This window comes from Panthera leo, chromosome A2 (assembly GCF_018350215.1).
Source record: "Panthera leo isolate Ple1 chromosome A2, P.leo_Ple1_pat1.1, whole genome shotgun sequence".
Lineage (NCBI taxonomy): Eukaryota > Metazoa > Chordata > Mammalia > Carnivora > Felidae > Panthera > Panthera leo.
In genome coordinates, this window is record NC_056680.1 from 114,484,433 (window position 1) to 114,511,259 (window position 26,827).

The 26,827-nt window shown below is 37.4% G+C and overlaps 1 protein-coding gene across 1 annotated transcript; it reads right to left on the bottom strand.

The window, feature by feature from the left end:
• Positions 1 to 699: 699 nt before the first annotated feature.
• Positions 700 to 23,138, bottom strand: TRA2A (transformer 2 alpha homolog). Its single transcript, XM_042920276.1, has 8 exons — positions 22,927 to 23,138; positions 11,964 to 12,097; positions 8,135 to 8,300; positions 6,403 to 6,591; positions 3,583 to 3,698; positions 2,399 to 2,524; positions 1,839 to 1,906; positions 700 to 1,682 (listed from the first exon to the last, which is right to left on the bottom strand). The coding sequence occupies exons 1-8, from the start codon at positions 22,960 to 22,962 to the stop codon at positions 1,672 to 1,674; spliced, it is 846 nt and encodes a 281-aa protein (XP_042776210.1). The 5' UTR covers positions 22,963 to 23,138; the 3' UTR covers positions 700 to 1,671.
• Between the last annotated feature and the right edge of the window lie 3,689 nt (positions 23,139 to 26,827).

Genomic DNA, 26,827 nt, shown 5'->3' on the forward strand with positions numbered 1-26,827 from the left:
ATTTATTTTTGAGACAGGGAGAGACACAGAATCCGAAACAGGCTCCAGGCTCCGAGCTGTCAGCACAGAGCCCGACGCGGGGCTTGAACTCACGGACCGCGAGATCATGACCTGAGCCGAAGTCGGATGCCCAACTGACTGAGCCACCCAGGCGCCCCACTCCTATCCTTTTTTATAAAAGTTGCCTGAAACATAATCCACCTCTTTGCTAAAACACTTTCACCTAACATTAGAGTATGTTCCCTATTAGAATGTGGGCTTCTTGAAGACATAAACCATATTATCTTTCCTTCACCACGGTGCTTGGTATTGAATACTGTCAATATCAACAACTTGGCTGACAGAAAGGGAAGCAGGAGGAAGAGGAAGAGGAAGCACCTGGGTAGCTCAGTTGGTTAAGTGTCTAACTTCAGCTCAGCTCATGATCTGATAGTTCATGAGTTTGACCCCCAGTCAGACTCTGTGCTGACAGCTCAGAGCCTGGAGCCTGCTTCAGATTCTGTGTTTCCTTCTCTCTCTGCCCCTCCCCAGCTTGTACTCTGTCTCTCTCTCTCAAGAAATAAACCTTAAAAAAAATTTTAAAGACTGAGGAAGAGACAGAATTATACAATCAGGTATAGCAAATATGTTAGGAAAGGGACTGGTTCCCAAATCAATCCAGTTATAGTTTCCCATTCTACCACAATAAAAGAGACAGTCTCATTTTCAAAGAAATTAACTTTTATTTGAAAGGAGACTACTTTTCCTCACACTTATTTTCTAAGGACTCTATACTATACAATAATAGCCTGCTTAACCATTGTCCCAATACCAAAATTTCTAACAGCAAAGTATACAATTGCTCTAAGTAATAAATAAGAGTTGTCCTTCACTGATTAAGGGAATACTTAAACTTCAATAAATTCAACACAAAAATCACACTTTAAATTTTAACAGATGTATTTTAAATACAACATGTTTTGTAGGAGTCCACAAGCTTTTCATCTCTTAAAAAAAAAAGAAAAAAAAAGGACAATTTTTAGGGTTCAAAAATTTCATTCTTCAAAAGAAATGACCAAGTGTTTTCTTTTATAGCTTCAAACTTTCTACACTATTTGACTGCTCCATGCCACCCCAGACAAACTTGACATGACTGAACTACTTTATGTGTTACTATCTTTCCCAAAAGTTGTTAAAAAAGGAGTTTTAAATGCAGGTCTCTAGTACAATGTCTAATACAATATCTAACACAAAAGAAGCTTTAAAAAGATCATTTCTTTCCTCATTTGATTAGCCAGGAGTTAATTTTCTGTAAAAGCAAAGCAAAGGAAAAAAAAAAAAAACATTTACAAAGTGTAACACTGGGGATTCCTTTTTTACTTAAGATGTTTAACTACTCAAAATGACAACAATTACATCTTTAAGAGTATACTAAAAGGGGTGGAAACAGCAATACAACTGACAAAGTGTAGATGGTAAATAAACCAAAGATTTTTTTTTTTTTCAAAGGTTCTTTTTAAAGGAGTAAGAAGGATTAGAAGCTTGGGGAAATCCAGAATTAAACAAAACAGAAACCAAACCAAAACCAAAATCAAAAACAAAAAACGAAACACACCAAACTAAACCAAAAAAAAAAAAAAAAAAAAAGAGAGAGAGAGAGAAAGATGTCCTCATCTGCAACCATTCTGTTTATCAATAGCGTCCTGAAAGAGAGCAAAAAATAAAAGTCAAAATGACAATTATAGTTTGACTTGCCTAGTATTCGTCAAACTATGAACAATCTCCATATATGCTGATTTTCTAAAATAAACCATTGATTACGAATGGTTCTTAATGCCACAAAGTAAAAGTGTACATACGTGGACTGTAGGAACGAGATCTTGATCGTGATCTGTATCGACTATAGTAAGGAGAAGGTGATCTTCTTCTGTAGGAAATAAAAGATTACTTTGCATACCACATAATCACTGAGGCAGATGAAAATAACCATTACGTTCTCTGTGTGCCAATTAATACTAGAACAGCAAGCATATGACACAACAAAATATTGGCAAATACAGATTACTGACCTCTGTTCTCAATCTTGAGAAAATAATTTCCCCCTTCCTCAAGAAACCATCATATAAAATCTATTTTTTTAAAGTTACTTAATTTTGAGAGAAAAAAAGCACAAGTGGGGGAGGGGCAGTGACAGAGGGGGAGAGAATCCCAAGCAGGCTCTGCAAAAGTGCAGAGCCTGAATTTATAAACTGAGATCGTGACCTGAGCTGAAGTCAGTTGCTTAACCAACTGAGCCACCTAGGCATGTCCCTGTAAAATCTATTTTAAATATTTTATTAATGTATATGAAACAAAAATTAAAAGTACTAAATACTATTATAATCTAATTTAGAATGAAAATTACAAATTAAAACATTACCTGTACCGGTAATCATAGTCTTCATATCTGTCATACCCACGATCATATCCTCTATCATAGTAAGAATCCCGACGCCTGCCACCTCCTCCACCTCCACCACCACCTCCGCCACCACCACCGCCACTACTACAGAAAAATATAAAAATTTTACATCAATGTGATTTTCCAGTATCATTTAATACCAACTGGTGCTTAAATAAAACGGAGGAAGGAGGGAAGACAATGTAGAAAGAAAGATTATCCCTTTTCGCGTTGGTTACCTCTACATCTCACTTTGCTGACTCCCATGGTATTATTCTGCTTTGGCTTCCTATTCATTACATAAATAACCAGGAATGATTTCCCAAAACTCTCCAAATTATAAACTGCTCTTTTATACTACTCAAACCAGCAGGACCTTTTCTTTTCAACAAGGTGAAATGAAGCACTGTGCTAGGAAACAGTACCAAAATGCTTAAGATGTGAGTCCTTATGACTAATTCAGATGCAATTAATAAACATCATGAATTAAAAAAGGTTAACCAACCCGGAACAGCAAAAAGAATTAACTACCTTACACTGAGGCGCATCACTACAACAATTTTGAGATCTGGTTTATAAGACTTTGGCAGTGAATTTAAGCACTTTCTCCTGTACTTTTCCCAACTCCTAATCATAGGTACATTATTTTCACTTTAGTTTTCTGTAGGCTCTCCTTGCCAAACCCTACATTTTCCTCAGCAAGGCTTCAAAATAACTGAAAGTAATTCCTTCTTTCATTCTTAGCAATACTATCTTTGGTTGTATTATATTAAAAAAAAACATATATAAAAGCCTCTTTATTTTCTGCAATGTGAAAACTGACTTAAAAAAAAAATATGTATCACTATCCAATAACCCTTCCCTATTCACAAGGCTTCCAAAGTCATGTAAGAATAGAAAGAGAATGCTTAAAAGCATACACTATTTTTCTCATCTTTAATAATTTTTCTATTTGTATTAGCATCAAGCAAAGAGTCAGGAACAACTGTGATGGCTTTAATTTGTCCCCCTCCTCAAACAGATATTAGAATATGTACAAATTAAGCTTTCCATTCTAATTATAGGAAAAAATCATTTTATCTGCTAATTAATAAAAAAATTTGCATGCATTTCTGGTGAATTTCTGGCTCTTACAGTTTAGCTTAGAAAACATGTTATCTTACTGAGTTGGTCTGCCCATGTAGATGCCAGGTGTAGGTGTGTGCGCTCTCTTGGTAATAGAATAATCCACACGAATTCTTCGACCATCCAGCTCCATTCCATTTGCTCTTTCCATTGCCTTTAACAGAGAACAGGCAACAGAAAGTCATGCATATTTTACTAAGAAGAAACTACTAAAACTGCCAACAAATTTAACACATTTTCCATTTGAAGTTAAAAAAAATTAAAATTCTTTAAACACTTCTTTCCTAAACAATAAGGACCAGGATTTTATATTATTAATCCTTGCTCTATGCATGTCAATAGTATTGAGTTTTCTAATGTACACACAGACACTTAAGCATCCCTCTGCTGAAACACTGGGGGCAGCTACAGAGAAAAAAACCACACAAGTTGGGAAGCCTGCATAACTCTCGAGGCTGCAGTTACTAGTTTCAGTCTAGGCAACTCAAAGCAGAAACTGCCATTCAGCTCACCTAAAACTATTTCTTAGGTAACACACCGCCACCTAGTGAACTCCAAATATAAAAGAACTTTTAAACCGGCCAACAAATGCTCCTGTCTTTATACCTGTGCTCACATTCCCTAACATTCTGCCCTTTGGCACGAATACCAATAAATGTGACAATAATTCAAGTACATTACAAAGTTCTTTGGAACCAATTTCATTTTATCTTATAAAGGAAATAAACCAGGCGGAGTGGTTGTGGGAAGAATCAAGAGCTAGGACAAATAAGTTTCATATTAAAAAAAATCTTAATTGTGGTATTGTTTTATACTTCACAACCTTCACTTCAGGTCAGATATCCTAGTATTTTTATTAAAAAAAAAAATGTTTATTAATTTTTTTTTTTTTTTTGAGAGAGACAGAGCACACACAAGAGGCAGAGAGGAGAGAGAATCCCAAGCAAGCTCCATGCTCAGTACGGAGCCCCCGAGACACTGGGATGAACCAGGAGATCACCAACTGAGCAGATTATCAAAGAGCAGGCTGCTTAACCAAGTGAGCCACTCAGGCACCTCCTCCAGCTACTTTTTAAGCTTATAACTTTATCCCTTGAGACCAGAAATAAATCACAAATATGTAACCAAAAAAGGTAATATTTGACAGATTAAAACATTTAGAGAATGCTAATTAGAACGTCTATTACATAAATGATTTACAACCTGGAGGATTATTTTGTTAGAATTATCTGGGGTTTTTCAACCTTTGCACTTTGGGACTGCTAATTCTATGTTGTGGGTGGCTAGCTTGTGCACTATAATTGTAAGATGTTTAGTATCATTTTTGGCCTCTATCCACTAGATGCCACTAGCATCTATTATTTTTGAAAAATATGCGAACTTTTATTATGACTGTTTATGTCGCAAATACTGTTGATACATAGAGCAACAACCCATATCCAACTACTATCACATGTAAAATAGTAATTGGATAACTACTATAGGTAAAATAGTACCAACGTGAGGCTCAAACTCACAACCCTGAGATCAAGAGTCACATGCTCTACCAACTGAACTAGCCAGGTACCTGACATTTATTAAGGTTCGATAAGAACAAAAAAAGTTTTGATAAAAACTCAACAATGGGCTTCAAATTCCTTAAAATGGAATTTTCTAACCCGATCGCTATGAACTCTAGTATAGAGAAAGTAAGCCTACTGCTCCCTTTATATTCCACTATCAAATACATTAGAATAGCACAACTTCCGGGGTGCCTGGGTGACTAAGCTGGTTAAGCATCCGACCATTGGTTTCGGCTCAGGTCATGATCTCATGGTTTTGTGAATTCAAGCCCAACATCAGACTCTGTACTGGCAGCGCAAAGCCTGCTTGGGATTCTCTCTCTCCCTGTCCCCAACTTACACTGTGTCTGTCTCTCTCAAAATAAATTTAAAAAATAATTAAAAAAGCAATTTCTTAAAAAAAAATAGCACAATTTCAAATCATTGATATTGATTATGATCACTATTAGGAAAATGAAGAATGGCAATAAAAACAAGAAATGAAAAAAGAGGGGCGCCTGGGTGGCGCAGTCGGTTAAGCGTCCGACTTCAGCCAGGTCACGAACTCGCGGTCCGTGAGTTCGAGCCCCGCGTCGGGCTCTGGGCTGATGGCTCGGAGCCTGGAGCCTGGAGCCTGTTTCTGATTCTGTGTCTCCCTCTCTCTCTGCCCCTCCCCCATTCATGCTCTGTCTCTCTCTGTCCCAAAAATCAATAAAAAACGTTGAAAAAAAGAAAAAAAAAATTAAAAAAAAAAAAAAAAAAAAGAAATGAAAAAAGACCAGTTTTTTCTAGGTATATTTTAATTATAGAACAAAAATAGATGAGTATGAATGGAAACACACTCTATACATGGGGAGCTCATGTGACACAAAATTAAACAGATTAACCTAAATATTATATAGTTTCTCTTTAACTTTTAAAAAAAGATTTTATTTTTAAGTAATCTCTACACCCAGCATGGGGCTTGAATTCACAACCCCCAGATCAAGAGTTGCACGCTCCACCAACTGAGCTTGCCAGACAACTGAAAATACCATAGAATTTCTAGAAAGTTAGTTTAATCACCTTCTTGGGAGTATGAATAAGACTTAGTCAAAGAAGAATATTCATATGCTTTATTTTTTCTATTAACTCAAACACATACATCTCACTTTCCAAACTGTAACACTGAGAGGAAGAGTTTGAATAGACTCAGGTCAGGGAATGAAAGAGAACATGTTATGGAACTGGGAGACTATCAGTCAACTTTTAACAATAACCTGACATTATAATTATGTACCTCAAAAATGTCAAATTGACAGATAATTATAAAATTACCTCCTTTGAGTCATCTATTCTTTCAAAATAAACAAAAGCAAATCCTCGTGATCGTCCAGTTCGCTGATCATAAACCACATTGACACCACTCAATGGTCCGTATCGAGAAAATACTTCACGAAGATCTCTCTCTGTTGTGTACAAACTGAGGCCAAACACTCCAAGGCAAGTGTTGGGATCTGGATTTGCCTGTTGAATATTTAAGATGTGATTTAATTTCAAGCTCCAAACTGAAGTAAAAATTAAGCCACACAGAAATACTTTGAACACCTCATCTAATACACAAAGACTATACACTACTTCAAGTTACTTGGAAAGAAAAATTTAAGAGGAAAAAACCCAGATGAGTAATATTTTACAGTTTACATACAGTACACTCACCCCTTCTTTGGAGTATACATCCAGTTGTATCCTAAATAAAAACATCCCTACTTTCTATTTCTAGTCCTGCAATTTTCAGAATGTATCCAAAGAATCCATCCTAGTTTAAATTTAAAGCCTTATTCGTGGCTTATTCAAATGTTATATACCTTACAGATTTGTACTTAATATGACTTCATCTTTAAGTGCTTTCCTCCATTTTCATTAAGGATATTCTTTCAATTTTCCCACAATCCTAACTTGAAAAATGTACTTACACATTTCAAAGCATCATTAAATAACAGCAGATTCCGTTACAGTTAAATGATTCAGTATCACATAGAGGGAAAACACAGCACCAAAGTTAAGCACGGGAAGTTTGAGGCAAGCAGCCTGGTTGAAACCTGGACTCTGCCAGTTAGCCAAAATCCAAACATCAATGTCACATATCCAAGGCTCAACTTGCTTATCTATTACATGCATTGAAAACCTCTGCACAGTGCTGAATGTGTGTTAGCTATTATTATTACTACATGTATTTCCCTGCCAGCTTCCCTCAGCCTCCACCAAAAGTTTTTAATCTCAATATTTTCAGCTCAGTTTTTCATTTTAATTCGTAGAACATATATTTTCTTCACAAATTTCAACTTTTCACTCAAAAGTCAAGAAAATAAAATATATAAAAAATATATTTTTTTTAATATTTAATTTATCTTGAGAGACAGAGAATCCCAAGCAGGCCCTGCAGTTGGGGCTGAAACCCATGAACCATAAGATCACATTTTGAGCTGAAAACAAGAGTTGGACATTTAACTGACTGAACCACCCAGGTACCCCAAGAAAATAAAATATATTTAAATGAATATAAATAATATTCATATGCTTAAGGATGTTTCTGGAATATCACTTTATTTATTTTTTATTTCCTAAGTAATCTCTACACACAATGAGGGGCTCGAACTCATAACCTGAAGATCAAGAGTCGCATGCTCCACCGACTAAACCAGCCAGGTGCCCCCTGGACCGTTTAAAATAACGGTCTAGGGGTGCCTGGGTGGCTCAGTTAGTTAAGTGTCCAACTTTGGCTCAGGTCATGATCTCACTGTTCGTGAGTTCAAGTCCTGCATCAGGCTCTGTGCTGACAGCTCAGAGCCTGAGCCTGCTTTGGATTCTGTGTCTCCCTCTCTCTCTGTCTTTCCTGCGCTCATACTATCTCTCTCAAAAAAATGAATGAATGTTAAAAAAAACAAAAACAAAAACAAAAACCAAAAAAATCCAAAAAGACGGTCTAGTCTCATGAAAGCAAGGTATTATGCTATAACTAAACACCTAAGACAAAATAAGTTTTCATTAATTTTTTAAAACTACATACCCTGCTGCCTGTATGTCTTCTCCGGTTAGACATTGGAGAGTGACTTCGGCTTCTACGACGCCGGTATTCAGGTGTATATGACCTACTTCGAGATCGTCTCCTATGAGAGTGAGAATGGGATCTGGATCGAGTGTAACGTCTATGAGAATGCCTCCTTGACCTCGACCTGTGAGAGAAATAAATTTAAGTGAAAATACTGAAGCAAATGGGTAATGCCAAGGATTTATACATGTACCCCAGCTCCTTTTTACTTTCTGAGGCAAGTATATTCTTCTTGTTCTCTTAATCATACATACAATCATCTTGTTCTCAGTCTATCCCTTCTACATTCACTCTTTTCACACTATACCTTACAAGCATATTACACCTCTATCTTCTTTTAAAAGAAAAACACAAAACAGGCACTAAGGAAATCCTGCAATATTCTGAGACATGGATGAACCCTGAGGACATTATGCTAAGGCAAACAAGCCAGCCACCAAAAGACAAATACTGTGATTCCACTTATATAAGGTTCTTAGAGTAGTCAAAACCATATAGCTAGCAAGTAAAATGATGGCTGCCAAGGGCTGGGAGAGGGGGAAAACAAGGGGCCACTGTTCAATGGGTATAGAGTTTGTTTTACAGAATGAAGAGTTCTGGGACAGATGGTAGTGATGGTTGCACAATGTGAATGTATTTAATACCACTACTCAATAGCACACTTAAACATGGTTAAGACTGTCAATTAAAAAAAAAAAATTTTTTTTTAAATGTTTACTTATTTTTGAGAGACAGAATGTGAGTGAGGGAGGGGCAGGCAGAGAGAGAGAGAGGGGGAGAGACAGGGAGGGGGAGAGAGAGGGAGGGGGAGGGGGAGGGAGGAAGGGACAGAGGGGGAGGGAGGAAGGGACAGAAGAAGAGGGAGAGGGAGACAGACAGACATAGAATCTGAAGCAGGCTCCAGGCTCCAAGTTGTTAGCACAGAGCCCGATGCGGGGCTCGAACCCATGAACTGTGAGATCATGACCTGAGCCAAAGCTGGAAGCTCAACTGACTTGAGCCACCCAGGTGCCCCAAGACTGTAAATTTTGTTATGTGTATCTTACCATAACAAAGACCAATCACCAACTGTCATTATCACCACAGTAAAATCCTTTGATTCTTACCATCTTCTCAATATAGTTCTACATTCCCTTCACTGTTAAGTGTCATTTCCTTTCCAATCTTTCTTTAGCCCACTGCAATCCAGCATCTCCTAAATTAATCCAACAACCTAAATGCCCGTGTAATAGTCTTCATGTCTAACAGTCTTCATTTCTTCAAGTTTACTACAGCATCTCACTTGTCTTTCCCCTGCTGATTCCCTAGTTCTTCTCCTTTCTCTATTTCCAGCCACTCTGCTATTTATTCACTATTCACATGATCCATCTTTGATAAACACACAGACCAGGAGCGAGCGATCACAGTCCTTTTTTTTTTTTTTAACGTTTATTTATTTTTTGAGACAGAGAGAGACAGAGCATGAACGGGGGAGGGGCAGAGAGAGACGGAGACACAGAATCAGGAGCAGGCTCCAGGCTCTGAGCCATCAGCCCAGAGCCCGACACGGGGCTCGAACTCACGGACCGTGAGATCGTGACCTGAGCTGAAGTCGGACGCTTAACCAACTGAGCCATCCAGGCACCCCATGGAGCGATCACAGTCTTACAAAATAATTTGTTTAAGGCATTCAATAAATGTTATACATGCTAAGGGCCAGAGTGTCTAAAAAGAGAGCACATGCGTGAAGAGAATTAAACTAACAAGGGAAGATTATTCAAAACAAAGAAGGCTAACAATGAAGCTGGGAGACATATTTTACTAGGTAGACAGGGGAAAAGTATTCCAGGAACAGCAAAAGCAAAAGCAAAAGTTCCTTGGCAAGACCTGGAGATGTAGTTCCTAGCACATTTAAGATATAGAGATTTCCCATTTTCCTTAACACTAATTTACAGCCTCACTGTAAAAGATAAACAAACATTAATAAGAAATCCTGTCACTTAAAATATCAATTGTTGGGGCGCCTGGGTGGCTCAGTTGGCTTAGTGTCTGACTTCGGCTCAGGTCATGATCTCACAGTTCATGGGTTCGAGCCCCGCATCAGGCTCTGTGTTGACAGCTTAGAGCCTGGACCATGCTTTGGATTCTGTGTCTCCCTCTCTCTCTCTGCTCCTCCCCTATTCACACTCTCTCAAAAATAAATAAACATTAAAAAAAATGAAAAATGTTTATTTTTTGCGGGGCGGGAAGGGGCAGAGACAGCGAGGGTGACAGAGAATTCAAAGCAGGCTCTGTGCTGACAGCAGAGAGCCTGATGTATGGGTAGAACCAATGAACCTTGAGATATGACCTGAGCCTAAGTCAGACACTTAAGACAACTGAACCACCCAGGTGCCCTTCAACTGTTATTTTTAAACAGTAATGATAAATGACATAAATTAAAAACCCTTCAGGAGTGCCTAAGCTTTTCTCTGAATCAGATAGTGGTAAGTATTACGAAAAAAAATTAAGAGTAAGGCAATAAGGTGTGTATGTTCTTTAACGTTCTCAGGTGGCACACAGAGAATGAATTAAGTGATTGAATATCTGAGGGAAGAGAATTCTAGGCCGAGAACAACAAGTGTGAAGGTCCTAAAATGAAAACATGCTCATTTCCATTTGCACACCCAAATTCTACACAGTGCTATTCTGCACATGATTTAATTAGAGTGGTTAGTGAATCAAGTTGGATCGTGGATATGACAGAAAAGATAGCTGTGGACTCAAGAAAAGTATAGCCTTTTAATGGATTTTTTTTTGTCTCATGCTCCCTTGCAAACAAACTCTACACAAAGAAATTATGTCTCCAATTAAGAAATTATAGGGGCGCCTGGGTGGCTCAGTTAATTAAGCATCACTATCTGACTCTCAGTTTTGGCTCAGGTCATGACCTCATGGTTTTGTGAGTTTGAGCCCCACATGCAGCCTGCACTGACAGTGCAGAGCCTACTTGGGATTCTCTCTCTGCCATTCCCCGACTCATGTTATCTCCATCTCTATCAAAATAAACAAACTTAAAAAAAAAAAAAAAAAGAAAAAAAAATTACATCGACAAGAGTTCCAACCTGGACCTACTGAGTCACAATCTTCAGGTAAAGGATGTAGCTGGAATATGAATCTTGAAACAGCTTCTCAAATCATTGTGATAGCCAGTACAACATAGACACATCAACCTTCTCCGCTCTAAATTACATGCCAAGTATCCAATGGAGAAATTTACCTTTTGGTTGTACAAATACTGAAATAAAAAACCAATCCTCAGATGCCAAATGCATTTAAATCAATCAATACATATTGAATCTATATTAACAGCCAGCATCTGATAGGTTAACTGGGCTAAGAGATGACTCTGCCTTATCTAAATCTTTATCTAGAACACTCATTAAAAAAAAAATCTTTTATTTATTTATTTTGGGAGAGCATACATGCATGAGAGTAGGGAAGGGGGTAGGGAGAGAGAGAATCCCAAGCAGGCTCCACACTCAGTGCAGAGCCCAATAGGAGCTAGATTCCAAGACCATGAGATCATGAGCTGAAACGAGATCAAGAGACTGACACTTAACTGACTGAGCCACCCAGGCACCCCTAGAACATTCATTTCTAAACTCCACAGTTTGAGAAAAACTACTTCATGTTTTGGATGAAATTTCTTTGGTCTTTGGTCTAATCTTTATACAAAATGCAGCAAAAACAAGGAATTTAGTAAAAAACCACTTTGCTCTGAAAAATCCAAGGAAAGCATTTTAAGTACTATTTTAAGCACACTTACCTGGATTTTGATCTTGATCGAGAATGGGATTCAGAGTGTTTGGAAACCCTTGATGGACTACGAGATCCTGACCTGCTCTCCGATTTTACACGAGCAGGAGTTCCCGTTGGAGATTTTGACTGAGAGCGAGACTCCTAACAAAGAAGACAGTATTACAAATGGCACTGGTCACGTAGATGCCTAACACCTAACATTTAAAGTACCGTAATTATTTATATTGATTGCTCCTGAAAAACAAATGGTTAGGCAACACCCTCCAGAAAAAATTTCAGCTCATTAATAACCCATTGTTAATACTGCTAACTGTCCTCAATAATTCCCTACTTGAACCAGATCACCAATTCTCTATTAACTAAGTAATCATGCAAATTCATCTACAACTTGATCATACAGACACTGGAACATAAACCATACATTTACTTAACCTAGGACCCATTCATTCTTCCAGATTCTTTTAATTCTACTTCACTCTTGCTTTCTACTTCTCTTCATTCTTCATTGAGTTTTTCATTTTTCATACTTCGTGTATTCTTCCCCAATTCAAACAATTCAAAATAGCCTTAAAAAAAATATTCAAGTGCTTCTATCTGACCAATCTTCTGTTCAATTTTTTCCCCCATTCAATTTTAATTTTCTGATCTTTAATACTTTTCATTAGCCTTCTTTTATCTTGATTTATCTTCCACATTCTTGGAAAAAACTCTTCAATTTCTTCACGAACATTAACCTTAATGGAAAAAGAACATTTAGTATATTTAAGCACGTGGGGATTATAAAACTCTGCTGGAGTTCAGAATGTTATCTACCAAATGGAAAAGCCAGCAGGTAAAGTGCAAATAACTAGTTTATTAAAAAACAATTTTATAATCTTTAAAATTTTTCAAAAGTCTAGTTTCTAACAATTAAAGAAAATTTACTGAATTTCTCTAAATGTTTTTTACCATATTCTTCACCCTCCTCCCCTTTCATGTTTCATCCTATTTCCTAAAATGTGAACAATTTTAATATAAATAATTAATCCAAGCATAAATCTAACATTAACTGTAATCCCCCCCACGTATGTATTAAGTATTTACTAATTTATAACTTGAAGTCTTAGTTATCTTAAAATGAGCTTTCACTAAGCCATGCTAAGATACCAAGATACAGTTAAAGCAAAGCATTCTGGGCTGAAATTTGCACACATCTACCTAAACTCAATTATTAGAGAACACATGCTGATGTTCAAAGTAAAAAAAAAAAAAAAAAAAAAAAAAAAAAAAAAAAAAAAAATTAGTGAAATTACTAACATCTTTCCCCAATTATGTTTGACCACTATCTTTGCACACTCCAACTTAACCAGAAACATATGTTCTGAAATAAAGCACAAAGATAAACTTACGGGGAAAAGAGGACATGAAATTCTTAAAATGCCCCCTTTGGCTTATAAATTACTAATACATGTAATTTTGCAACTGTGCCATTTTAATATTCTGTATTATCATGAAGTATCATAATGTACAAAAAATTATACAATTAGTATCATGGTCTTTATTTTTTGATCCCACCAATTTTATTAGTTTTCCATGTTTTATGCAGTTACACATACATATATTCCCTTCAGTAACTATATCCTATATCAGAAAACTGACTGGCTTCTGAAAAAGTTGGATATAAATCAAAACTTTCCAAATCAAATGATTTAAAACTGAATAAGAGACTGTTTCTTAATCTGACAGATATATGATTACGACCAAAGTAGGATGGGACAGTCCGGTTTCTCTGTCCATTTACGCCTTGATTATCATTGTAAATAATTACCCCAACCTCACACGCATTTTCATTTATGCCATAAGACTATCATGCAACTTCCTTAAAACTTTCTCTTTGAGTTTAATGTCCAAAGATTTACTTATCAAGAACTGTACAAATGTTGCCAGGCCTATTTATTTTTTCAGATGCAAACAAAACTGAAACATATAGCTACCTTTTCCTTCAATATCAACCTTTCCCATTTAGCTACCTGTAAGTCTTTCACCACATCTCTCTAAATTCTCTATAGTCTCTAAATTCCTGGACAGATGACTGGAGCAGGGACAGCAATTTAGGCTTTTTCATTCACTGAAAACTGTAAAAGCAGCATATTCTGTACTTCAAAAAAAAAAAAAAAAAAAAAAGTATGGCCAATTTGCTTGTAATTGAAGCATTACACAGGCTGGTTCATTAAGGTGAAAAGAGTATCTTCCCCTATCTGCTTTCCCTTCTATAACACAGATCCTGTGTTATTCATTTATGCTGTTGAACAGCAGTAGATGAAACACTATATGACCACAGTTCATGTTTACATACATATCAGAATACTCTGTGACACCGTAAAATGTTTAATTTTACAACTGTATAAATCAGTCTTATATTAAAATTTAAGTTTTTTCTTAAATGCTTATGTGAAGCTTTCTAGTACATGGTAAAAATATTATGGTCCAAATATGTGTATGTTTGATTTTCAAGTCTTCCCTCAGAAATAAATATAACAACTGAAAATTATTCAATAGTGCTGAAAATTGCCATTTCTTAGAAATTAATGTAAACAAGCTAACTTAGTAACATCTTAAAATTTAAAGTTTCAATCTCAGTTCTGGCACAGAACTTACTGGAAAAAACTAAACTTTCCTTTTGGTTTGTTAAAACATTAAGACATGACAGAGTATTTTTTCAAAAGACATTAGGCTATTTTAAAAGAAGTCTTGCTGGGGCACCTGGGTGGCTCAGTTGGTTGGGTGGCCAACTGTGGCCCAGGTCATGATCTCCCAGCTCATGAGTTCCAGCCCCTCTTCGGGCTCTGTGTTGACAGCTCAGAGCCTGGAGCCTGGTTCTGTGTCTCCCTCTCTCTCTACCCCTCCCCTATTTGCATTCTGTCCATTTGTCTCTCTCAAAAATAAATAAACATTAAAAAAAATAAAAGAAGTCTTGCTTTTTAATTATCTAAGGTTTCACAAACACCTAATACCTCTTTTGTTGCTTATCCTTCAGTTTTTCTATCATGAAAACTTAAATCTGCATAAATTTCTTCATGGAATCATTCAAGGTTAAGAAACAGTCCTCTTACCTCCCTTGTTAACAACTGGTTACAAAGTTGTCACTATCATTTTAACTTCTGAAAACAATTTAGATACAATCTAAAAAGGTAAAATTAGTAACTGTCAGTGAACTTAACTTGAAGAATAAACTACTAATTCTTCAGAATTTTTACTGTAATACAAAAAAAAGGCCCCTCATTCTAAGAACTGATATAGTTAACAGTCTTCACAAAGAAAAATGGTCATATCAATTAATATTTGCCATTTTTAAGTAACTTATTTGTCAAAAGCTGGTACGAAGTACCATTTTCACTAAATTGTGCATTAGAAACCAACCTACAACCTTTGTGGACAAATGCTAGATTATCCTTTTCTACCTTTGAGACTTATCTTTATTACAAAATCATAACTTCAACTTTTCCCCCGGAGAAATACATAAAACTTAAATAAAATACTGAGAAGGGCGGTTATCTGTCCTGTTTCACTTGATTACACTGAATCGGCTCTTAAAGCTGCCCAGTCAAGAAATTCTGCAAATTCTTCAGTAACCTGCATTCGGATCCAACAACCATTAAAATAAAAAAAATGGACAGAATGACTCAACCAAGTCATATCCAAATTTTTATAAGCAATCTTAAACAGGCTTCCAGTCTACCTTACCTACTATAAACCAGAAGCCAGGCAGAAAGTTCTCATAGTACAACCTGCTTAAACGGTGTCGGTTCTTTCAACTATTCTTTATTATCAAGGTACCTCTGGTGGCAGCTGAAGGACACAGCCAAAAATAAAAACGAGAGAGCTAACCACAATACTAGGAATGTACCACGGTATATCCAATTCAAGCAATCTGTGTTAAAATACAGCAGCATTTTACACACCGTACATAACTACAACAACCATGTACTATTCTTTTAATCAAGAAAAAAAGGTTATTAAACATATGCACACATTGTTGCAGAACATGAACAATTCCTAAGGTAAGCAATAATTGCAGTCTTTTAATACAGCTAGTATCATAATAGATGGAAGAAAAAAATTTCAACATATATGTTTAGTACTTGAAAGCCCATTAAAATGAACACATCACAATATAAATGCTAAGCTGTAACCCATTCTAATATTATGGCAATGCAAATTCCATACCAATAGTGCCAAGTTTATACAAATTCAAGTTTCTATGATAATAGTATAAACTTTAAAAAACAAGCTCTCTCAAAATATATTTTCCCACTACTTTATGAAATTGGAAATCTATGTCCATAAAAGTACACTAGTGCATTTAGGCAAATTTTATGTCCCAAAGCGGGGGGTGGGGGGGGTGGTGTACTTAAAATACTCAAATAGCTTATAATATTTATTGTACTAAGAACTTCATTCTTTAGGGCTTATTGGAAACCTGTGTTTATCCAATTCTTTAATTTCAGTCTACATAAACAGCTGTTCTGCCTCCTTCCTCTTGAGTATGATAGGCTGCTTCTCTTAGACTCTTAAGCTTATAAAAGAAATACTTTCACTGTCTTAACCCATAACTGCTATCAGAGTAATTCCTTAAAAAGAAAACACTTGTGTGCTGCATTCTAAGTGAGGTTAAAGTGGTCTTTCCATCTGCAAAGGCTCACAGATATACTAACACTTTGTCTTTACATTCTCTACAGTTTGGAATAATTTTGGAGATGCTTAAAGAAATTTAGAATTGTTACTTATGCATAAATAATGAAATATAAACTAGTTACAACCATGAAATCACCTGAAATATTTATAGCCTTTTCTACAAATTTTAAGTGTGGTCAATAAACTGGCTAGCTATGACCAATTTTAACATGAAAAAAATTTAGTTATATTAAAAGCCAATAAATAATAGCTAAAAAATTTTACTAAGAACCTGCTATAGAATTTCTTAGGTTCTCATCTTCTAATATCATGGGAATATTTATGAATCTTGAGTAAACTACAGGGCCTTAGTTTAAAAAAAATAACTTTTCTTCTACCTCAGATTGGTCAGGCCTAGTCACTCATAATTCAAAATTTCATTTTGGTGAAAATCATGAGACAATAAGGATTATATACAACTATATATTGGCAATAATCTAGAGGAGGGAGGGGAAACCACATTTCCTTCATTATTCCCCTCTTAACTTTTTTTTTTTTTTTAAACAGTGTTTCCAGATTCTTTTCCCCATCTGATCATTAACACTTCCTCACCTGCACTTCTGTCCTGCTAAATCTGGTAGGACAGGTGAACAAATAACAATCAGTATTAACTAATTTAGCATGTGACTATATACCTTTTACAAAGGTCCCAGGGTTAGTTATTTGATGCCTGAGCACCCAATGATAGTATCAAAGAGTAGGTTTTTACACTGTCAGGAAGGTTCTAAGAAACTATTGATTATCCTTGGCCATTTCACACTTGTTACACTACACAGACCATAGGTAAATAAATTCTGTAAATCCGTAAACAAAGCTCATTCCTAAATATTTAAATCCCTTCACATTCTTTCAGATCTCAAGATTTTTTATTCTCATTTTTGGAATGGCACGAATCATTAAGCATCTGTGACAAATCTGCACTGGGGGTACAATTAGTTACATTGCTCCCTTTAGAAATCCTACCTTCTACCTATATTGAGCAGCGAAACAATCTCAAATATTAAAATTTGAGCATTAAAAATGTTTCCTTGGGGCGCCTGGGTGGCGCAGTCGGTTAAGCGTCCGACTTCAGCCAGGTCACGATCTCGCGGTCTGTGAGTTCGAGCCCCGCGTCAGGCTCTGGGCTGATGGCTCGGAGCCTGGAGCCTGTTTCAGATTCTGTGTCTCCCTCTCTCTCTGCCCCTCCCCCGTTCATGCTCTGTCTCTCTCTGTCCCAAAAATAAATAAAAAAAAAAAAAAAACGTTGAAAAAAAAAATGTTTCCTTAAGTTTAGCAATTCCTTGCTTAAAAATCCACAGAGGGAATAAAAAAAGCATTAAAACTGGATGAAAGCACTTAACTTTAATAAATAAATTAAACGTAAAACAAGACTGTCAAGTTTAATACTGTCACTACTATGGGAAAGAAAGTCTTACCCTTTTGTAACAAGTTGATGTGATGATATATATGAAATTAAATTGCTTAAGAAACTGAACTAAGTATTTTTAAAAGCTAAACGCTGACATTCTTATCTGTAAAATAGAGATTCTTTTTTATTCCTATTTTTTTAAAAGGAAGGGAGAGCGCAAACCTCCCTTGTACTCCCACATTTATTAAAGTTTCATCAATAGAAAAATTTTAAGCCCAGTTTTATTTTATTTTTAAAAAGAAGCCAGTCACCAAGATGGGTTTTGAATAGCTCAATCATCACCCCAATTATTACAAATCAGGATTCAGAGAAGAAAAAAGCTTCCGATATTTCTGCTATTCTTTAACAAAATATCTTAACGCACACACATTTTAATTCCAAACTGGTACAGACGAATTTTTATTTTGCTCTTTGCTTCTGTCATCCAGTCAAACCATATCATGTGTTAAGAGGAACACTAGGAGTCACTTAAAAATATTCTAGCTACTCAAGAAGCTCTAACAAACTCTGAAAAGGAGACAAGTAGCATTTTTCCTCTTCAACTGTGGAATTATAAGATAGACCCTACATGAAAATCTTTAACCTCTATTAAAAACCATGGGCCAATGAATGAGAAAAAAATGGACTTAACGTTATTCTAAGTTACGTTAAAAAAAAATTAGGGGTAGAGGGTGAATAAGTAAAATGAAAATTTCCATTCCCCATAATTTCTATGAAGAAGTCTAAACATTTTTTGGAGACCTAAATCCTAACTTTAATCGAAGCTGTGGGAAGCAAACAACTCTTTATGAAGATGACATGGAAAGGCACAGCTCAAGTACCAGCCTCACTCTCAGCTCAGAAAGACATTTCCATTTAAAATATTTCTGTAAACTGGGGCGCCTGGGTGGCGCAGTCGGTTAAGCGTCCGACTTCAGCCAGGTCACGATCTCGCGGTCCGTGAGTTCGAGCCCCGAGTCAGGCTCTGGGCTGATGGCTCGGAGCCTGGAGCCTGCTTCCGATTCTGTCTCCCTCTCTCTCTGCCCCTCCCCTGTTCATGCTCTGTCTCTCTCTGTCCCAAAAATAAATAAAAAACGTTGAAAAAAAATTTTTAAAAAATAAAATATTTCTGTAAACTTAATATACATGTCCCAAGCAAATTGTTTTAAGGAACCTACTACTTATTTTAAAGTAAAAATGTCTCATTCTTTACGGACCAGAGTCTTTACAATTTCCTTCCTTAAATACCTCGTGTGCCTTGCTGCTCTTCTTGTACCACCAGTCCCTCTGTTCTTTGCTAAATTTCCTTTCATTATGCCACTCCCAGAATTAAGAATCCATACATGCCTTCTTATAGCATATTGGATTAAGTCCAAATCCCTAAATCTAGAATTCAAAACCCTCTATTATCTAACTGCATATCTAGTCAAATCTATCATCTATTACTGCACCAGCAACCTCCTCATTGTCATCTATTCCTTAACTGTAAGATCCAGTGTTAGGTAAAGCTTTCCCTTTCCCCTACCTCACAAAATCACCCAGCTTCATTTTCTGAATTCCTTATTACTTCTATCGCAGGGAACGTGATTATATACTTTTACCCAGATTTGAGCTGACAGTCACCTCAAATTAGAATCCAAGTTCTATTTCCCTCAAGAACACCTGACCTTTACTTAAAAGGCAGCGGATGCTTGACAGTTTTACCTTAGGCAGAAGGGAATTTTGATTGGGTTAACTATTAGGGTTACTTATAACAAAATTCAGCCAGTTATATTTTCTTTCCCCACGTTCTTTTATTCCAGTCCTCTACAATGGAAGAAACATTAATCTACAGTGGAAAATTAAGCTCCTGTAAACTGTTTCTCACAAACTCTATTAATGTCTGAGATGCTCAAGTACACGTGCTCCTTTTTAAAAAGTAAATCAAAATATATACAGCATAATGTATGCAATGAGCAATGGACTGGGACCTGTAAATCTCAGATTCCTGGCATGGTCTTCTAGGCCTGCTTTACTTTCTAAAATGGCTAAGAATACTCTAGCCCTCACAAAAGTATCATGAGGAATAAATTAGAAAACATATCAAAAATCGGGGGAGGAGGTGTGGTGTGGTTAAGATTCTGAAATGCTATAAAAAAGTTGCCCTCTAATTCCAAATATCTTTTCAGTAACATGGGGTTAATATGTGCTATTTATTCTAAAGGTAAAGCAAATGAAATCTCAACTGATCCGTCAATGTTTTCTCTACTTCATTTTAGTTACAAAATTTGAAGTATAACTACTTAAAAACCTCAAAAACATCATTTGAAAATCCTTTTTTGAGTGTTTCTAAATGGTCATTACATTTAGATACAAAGATAACATGACAACTATATTGTTTAAAAACTTTTTTAAACTGCTGGCTAGCAGCTAAGAAATCACAACAGTTTAGGGGCGCCTGGGTGGCGCAGTCGGTTAAGCGTCCGACTTCAGCCAGGTCACGATCTCACGGTCCGTGAGTTCGAGCCCCGCGTCAGGCTCTGGGCTGATGGCTCAGAGCCTGGAGCCTGTTTCAGATTCTGTGTCTCCCTCTCTCTCTGCCCCTCCCCCGTTCATGCTCTGTCTCTCTCTGTCCCAAAAATAAATAAACGTTGAAAAAAAAAAAAAAAAATTTTTAATTAAAAAAAAAAAAAAAAAGAAATCACAACAGTTTAGAAACCAAAAGCACTAGTGAATGTTAAACTGTTGTAAGAAACAATTTTAAAAAAGAAAAAAGTACACCCTCAGAAAAGCTTCTGGCATTCTTCTAATTCTTTAACCAATAACAAATAAAGACAATTACCCCAACCTACAAAAGAAAAAAAAGATGTAACAGGTAAGGGTGGGCGAACGCATTATTCAATCTACTGAGTTCATTTACACTAACATACACTTGGGTATCACATGTCAAAAAATATTTTCTATGACAGTAAACACTGTAAGGGGCAGGGAGGAGGAAGAACCCGTTTTCTATTAACATAAAATGTTAATGCCTACATACATTTTAGCTTAAAATTGGGTGGGGATCTTACATATACTGCCTTCTTAGGTGGGTAAAGTGTCAATTACCCCAAACTTGTTCCATTCCTCAATTTGATGACTAATTAAAAAGTAAGAACTTAAAGGACAACAAGGTCCCAAATAGTAGTCCTCTTCACTTCCCCACAAACCAAATCAAAACAAACATTAACAAAAAATAAATTTCTGTACTAAAGTCAACGGAAGGAAAGATTAATGGGCAGCCAAATTTCTTCCCACAACTACCTAATGTTATCAAAACAATCAGCTTATAATTATCACCACATATTTTTATTAGAAGAGTTTTAAAAAGTTTTGTTGGGACAATCAATACGCCACACTAAAAAATAAGCAGGTTCGACTACTCACTTGTATCTGTGACCCAGATTTCATTTTAAAAATCCAATCTTACAGGCATTAAAAAAGTTTTGTTTCTAACCTATTTAAATCTCTTTCCTCACAAAGAATAAAAGCCTCAATCAACCTTCCGATTTAACTGTCTGCTTCTAAGTACTTTTATTACGAACTTCTAAAAAAAGCCAAAATTCATTCCAACCAGCACACACCTTAAAGGCTTTTATGCGTTTCCCCTAGTAACCAGAATACCAACACAACAGCAAGAACATGCTGCCTGGGGATTTTCTTTTCAGGGTTTAACACTAAACCACTTCCACCAATTACCACTGTAAGGTAACTTCGGAAGTAGAACTCAAACACTGATTAACGTTCTAGTGTATTTAGGCTGAGGATAACGTATCTTGGTGATGTTTATATTCATCGACCCCAAATAATGAAAATCCCTGAGGCCCTCTTTGCTGGGGGATGCGGTGAGGAGAGAAATGGGAGAGGGCCTGTAATTTTCAGGTAACGTTTTGAGTAGAGAACAGTATAAACTGACTAGCTATTTTCAAAATACTGAGCCACAAAATTTGTTCAGTTATGTAAGATTTTTTTTTTTTTTTACCGTAAAGACCTGTAAAGAAGTGGTTTTTAGATGAAAGATCATAGGAAGGAAAGCATTAGAAGTTGAGATATAAAGAAGAGAGAAAAAAACCCAACATCAAGGAATTAAAAAATCAGGCGTTATAGCATTTCCACATTCATTTTGAAGTGAAAAGAAAGTAGAAGGGACATTAAGGGAAAAGGGCTCCTTGCGTAGTTTTCCCCTCACAGCTCTCGTCTTAAGAACGCTTAAGGGTCGGTGCGGTCGTTGACTAACCACTTCATTAGGCTCGTCCCACCTTCAACCTCAAGGCTTTCGCCTTTATAGACGCAACGCCGCCGGTTCCAACAGAGACGCGGCCGCTCACTGCAATAGAGAGCCAAGGAGACACAGGCCCCAGCTAGTCCCACGCCAGCTTCTCCCCGCCCGGACAACAGCCCCGCGCAGTTTCGACCCCGAGACCCTCTACGATGCTCGGGGTCGCCAGAAATGCCACCGCAGGAAGCACCTACCACTATCCGGCCGGAGGGGAACTCCCTGCCGTCTCCTCCCGCCCCACCGCGACGGGGACCCACTCCTCGGAACAGAGATAAGGAAGCCTCAGGGGTGGGGAGAAGGGAGCGCGCCACTGCGGGGGGAAATCGGACCTAGGAGTCCAGGTATCAGTCAGTCTCCAAAAAAAGGGGGAGAGGGGGTTATCCGTGGTGTTTGGGGAAAGAGTGGAACCCAGAAGCCATCTTGGTATGTGAGGAAACAACCGTGATGGCTCCAGAGGCTGCTCCCCGCGGGACCCCGCAGGACTCCCCGCAACCCCGCCCGACCGCGCTCGTCCCCGTGAAACCCCGAGCATCGGGCCGCCGCCGAAGACGGCTCCCGCGGCTTTGTACTCACTCTGCCCTCGAAGTTGTTCTCCTCTACATCACTCATGTCGGCCAGACGCTCCCCAAAACTAAATGAGAGACAAGTCTCGGCTTGAGGGCCGATGGCCTAATCAACCGCTGACTGGACCGTGGGGAGGAGGAAAGAGTCGGCAACAACGGCCGCTCCACTCCACTCCCACTCGGTCGCAGGCTCCGGCAAAATGGCGCCGGCCCCGCCAGAAACCTTCTGGCCTCCTAGTGCGCGACGTAAGGGGGCGGGACGTCTCTGTGTCGGCATGGCCCCGCCTCCCGCGAGGCTTTGTGGCGGTCCCGGCCTAGCGGGTGGGGGAATGGCGTGTATGCTGAGCCTTGGCGCGTTGGAATCGAATCCTCGGCTGAGTGGTCTCAAAACTTAGGACCCCTTTTTAACGTCAGTTGTTTTGAAGATTTTCAGTCGCCAGATGAGCTTTTATTGATCTTGGGCCCTTTAAATATTTTCAAAATGGATTCTGATGGTACAGAAAAAAACTGGGAGCGTATACAGTATTTAATTAATACGGTTTTATGTTGGGGTATTTTCAGCACTTCTGTTATTTTTCTTCAACCTTTTGCCCTTTGTAATGTTATTGACATAATACATGCGCAGGTAGTTTATAATGAAAAATCACAGTTCCTTGCCTCGCTCCTGGCTGGCTCCAGTCTCCACGCAAAGACAACTGTGTCAATTTCTTTTAAATTTTTTAATTTATTTTGAGACAGAGCACTCTGCACTAATGGGAGAGGGGCAGAGAGCTAAGGAAGGAGAGAATCCCAAGCTGACTCCGTGCTGTCAGCGCAGGGTCTGATGAGGGTTCAATTCCACCAACCATGAGATCATGACCTGAACTGAAATCAAGAGTCAGACCACTCCCTGTAATAAGTTCAGTTTTGAATTCCATATCAGACTTTATCAAACACTGTCTCTCCTTGATGCAGTCACTTACTTTGCTCCTCTTTTTCTGCCCTCTTCAACACTGCAGCAGTCTTAAACTTGGTGGTTTCGCTACCCATGTAGATGCGTGCTCCAACATCCTAGACTCTCAGTTCCTTGTGTTCCTTTGCTGCAAGACTCTTGCTCCCCACTCTCCTTCAGTCACTTGCTTACTTATGAAGTTTGTCATTGACTTTAACTGCAACGCTTCCATCATCTCAATTCAAGCAGTCCATTTGATTTATTTATTTATTTTTGGTGAGAACACTTAAGTTCTCTCTTAGCAAATTTTAATTATATGATACAGTATTATCACTATAGTTACCATGTTAGATCCTCAGATCTTATTCATAACTTAAAGTTTATACCCATTTACCAGCTTCTCCCTATTTTTCCTGACCTCTTAGCCCTCGTAACCAATGTTCTTTCTCTGGGTTCAACTTTTTTTTTTTTAATTCTGTATATGTGATACTGTGCAGTATTTGTCTTTCTTTGCTTGGCTTATTTCACTTAGCGTAATACCCTCAAACTTCATCCATGTTGTCACAAATGGCAAGATTTCCTTCTTTTCAAGGCTGAATATTATATATATATATAGATAGATATATTATATACATATATATTATATATAGATATATTATATATATAGATATATAGATATATATAGCTATATAATATATATAGATATATATAGATGTATAGATATATAATATATATAGATATATATCTATATACACAGCTATATAATATATATAGATATATATCTATATATCTATATATATAGATATATATAACAGCTATATAATATACATATATATTATATATATGTATATATCTATATATCTATATATAGATATATATAACAGCTATATAATATACATATATATTATATATATGTGTGTGTGTGTGTATATATATATATATATATCACATTTTCTTTATCCATTCAGGTGTCAGTGGAGACTTAGGTTGTTTCCATACCTTGACTATTGTGGATAGTGCTTCAGTGAACATGGGATAATACCCAGAAGTGGGATTGCTGGATCTTATAGGAGTTCTAATTTTAATTTTTTGAGGAACCTACTTAGTGTTTTCCATAGTGGCTGCACCAGTTTATATTCCCACCAACAGTGTACAAGTATTCCCTTTTCTCCACATCCTTGCCAGCATTTGTTATTTTTTATATTTTTGATAATAGATATTCTAACACTTATGAGGTAATATCTCATTGTGATTTTGATTTGCATAAGTTATGCAAATCTTGATGATTAGTGATTTTGAGCATCTTTTTTTAAAAAGTTTCTTTTGAGAGAGAGAGAGAGAGAGAGCACGTAAGTGGGGAAGGGGCAGAGAGAAAGTGAGAGAATCCCAAGCAGGCTCCATGCTGTCAGCACAGAGCCTGATCTGGGGCTCCCATCTCACAGTCAATCGGATCAGCTCATGACCTGAGCCCAAATCAAGAGTCACTTAACCAACTGATGCACCCAGGTACCCCAAAGCATCTTTCCATGTACCTCTTAGCCATTTATATTTCTTCTTTGGAAAAATGTCTATTCAGGTCCTTTGCCCATTTTTAAATTGGGTTCTTTGTTTTTTGTATGAGTTCCTTGTATACTTTAGGGATTAACCGCTTATCAGATACAACATGGTTTGCAGTTTTTCTCCCATTCCATAGGGTGCTTTTCCCTCTGGTTGATGGTTTCCTTTGCTGTGCAAAAGCTTTGGTATGAATTTGTTAAATCAACATTTGTTAAGGAGAGCCCTGGGGTGGATATGGGTCAATAAACGACCGCAAGAGAAATTGAGATAGAGAAGTTTATTACTCACAACCCTAGACAGAATACATAGTATGGGCCACATACTATACATACATACAGGGCCACATGGGAGGTCAAGGCAGATACGGGCAGAGAGAGTGATAGGACCTGGGGCACATGCCTTTATTAGGGTCTGAGGGTGGAGAGGTTTGAGGCTCTCGACTCACATTTTGTTTGTCAGTTCAAATAAAAAAGGGTGAGGTTTTAGTAAACTCTACGTGTGTGTGTGTGTGTGTGGGGGGGGGTGTTTCATCTAAGGTGTGCATAAGGGGAGGCCCTGGGAGACAGGGGAAACTGTTTATCACAACAGCTATTGGAAGAGTCACAAAATTTGTTGAAATATTTTGGTTACATGATGAGTGATATATAAATCTTGACACATCTTCTGGAGGTTGGCCTGTACCTGTCCTGAGTTGTTAATGTCCATGCAGCAAGAAGTGCCCTGTAAAGAACAGATTCCACCCCCTTTAGCCAATAGGAAATCTAATGCCAATTGGTTATACATCACTACTTTGTACTAGTGAGCATTACTACTGCTGCATCAGACTCAGAATATGATGTAGTGTCTGCATGTGGTTGGTTAGGGCAGTTGATAATTGCTGAGTGGTTTGGTTTTTTTTCAATATATGAACTTTATTGTCAAAATGGTTTCCATACAACACCCAGTGCTCATCCCAAAAGGTGCCCTCCTCAATACCCATCACCCACCCTCCCCTCCCTCCCACCCCTCATCAGCCCTCAGTTTGTTCTCAGTTTTTAAGAGTCTCTTATGCTTTGGCTCTCTCCCACTCTAACCTCTTTTTTTTTTTTTTTTCCTTCCCCTCCCCCATGGGTTTCTGTTAAGTTTCTCAGGATCCACATAAGAGTGAAAACATATGGTATCTCTCTTTCTCTTTATGGCTTATTTCACTTAGCATCACACTCTCCAGTTCCATCCACGTTGCTACAAAGGGCCATATTTCTTTCTTTCTCATTGCCTTGTAGTACTCCATTGTGTATATAAACCACAATTTCTTTATCCATTCATCAGTTGATGGACATTTAGGCTCTTTCCATAATTTGGCTATTGTTGAGAGTGCTGCTATAAACATTGGGGTACAAGTGCCCCTATGCATCAGTACTCCTGTATCCCTTGGGTAAATTCC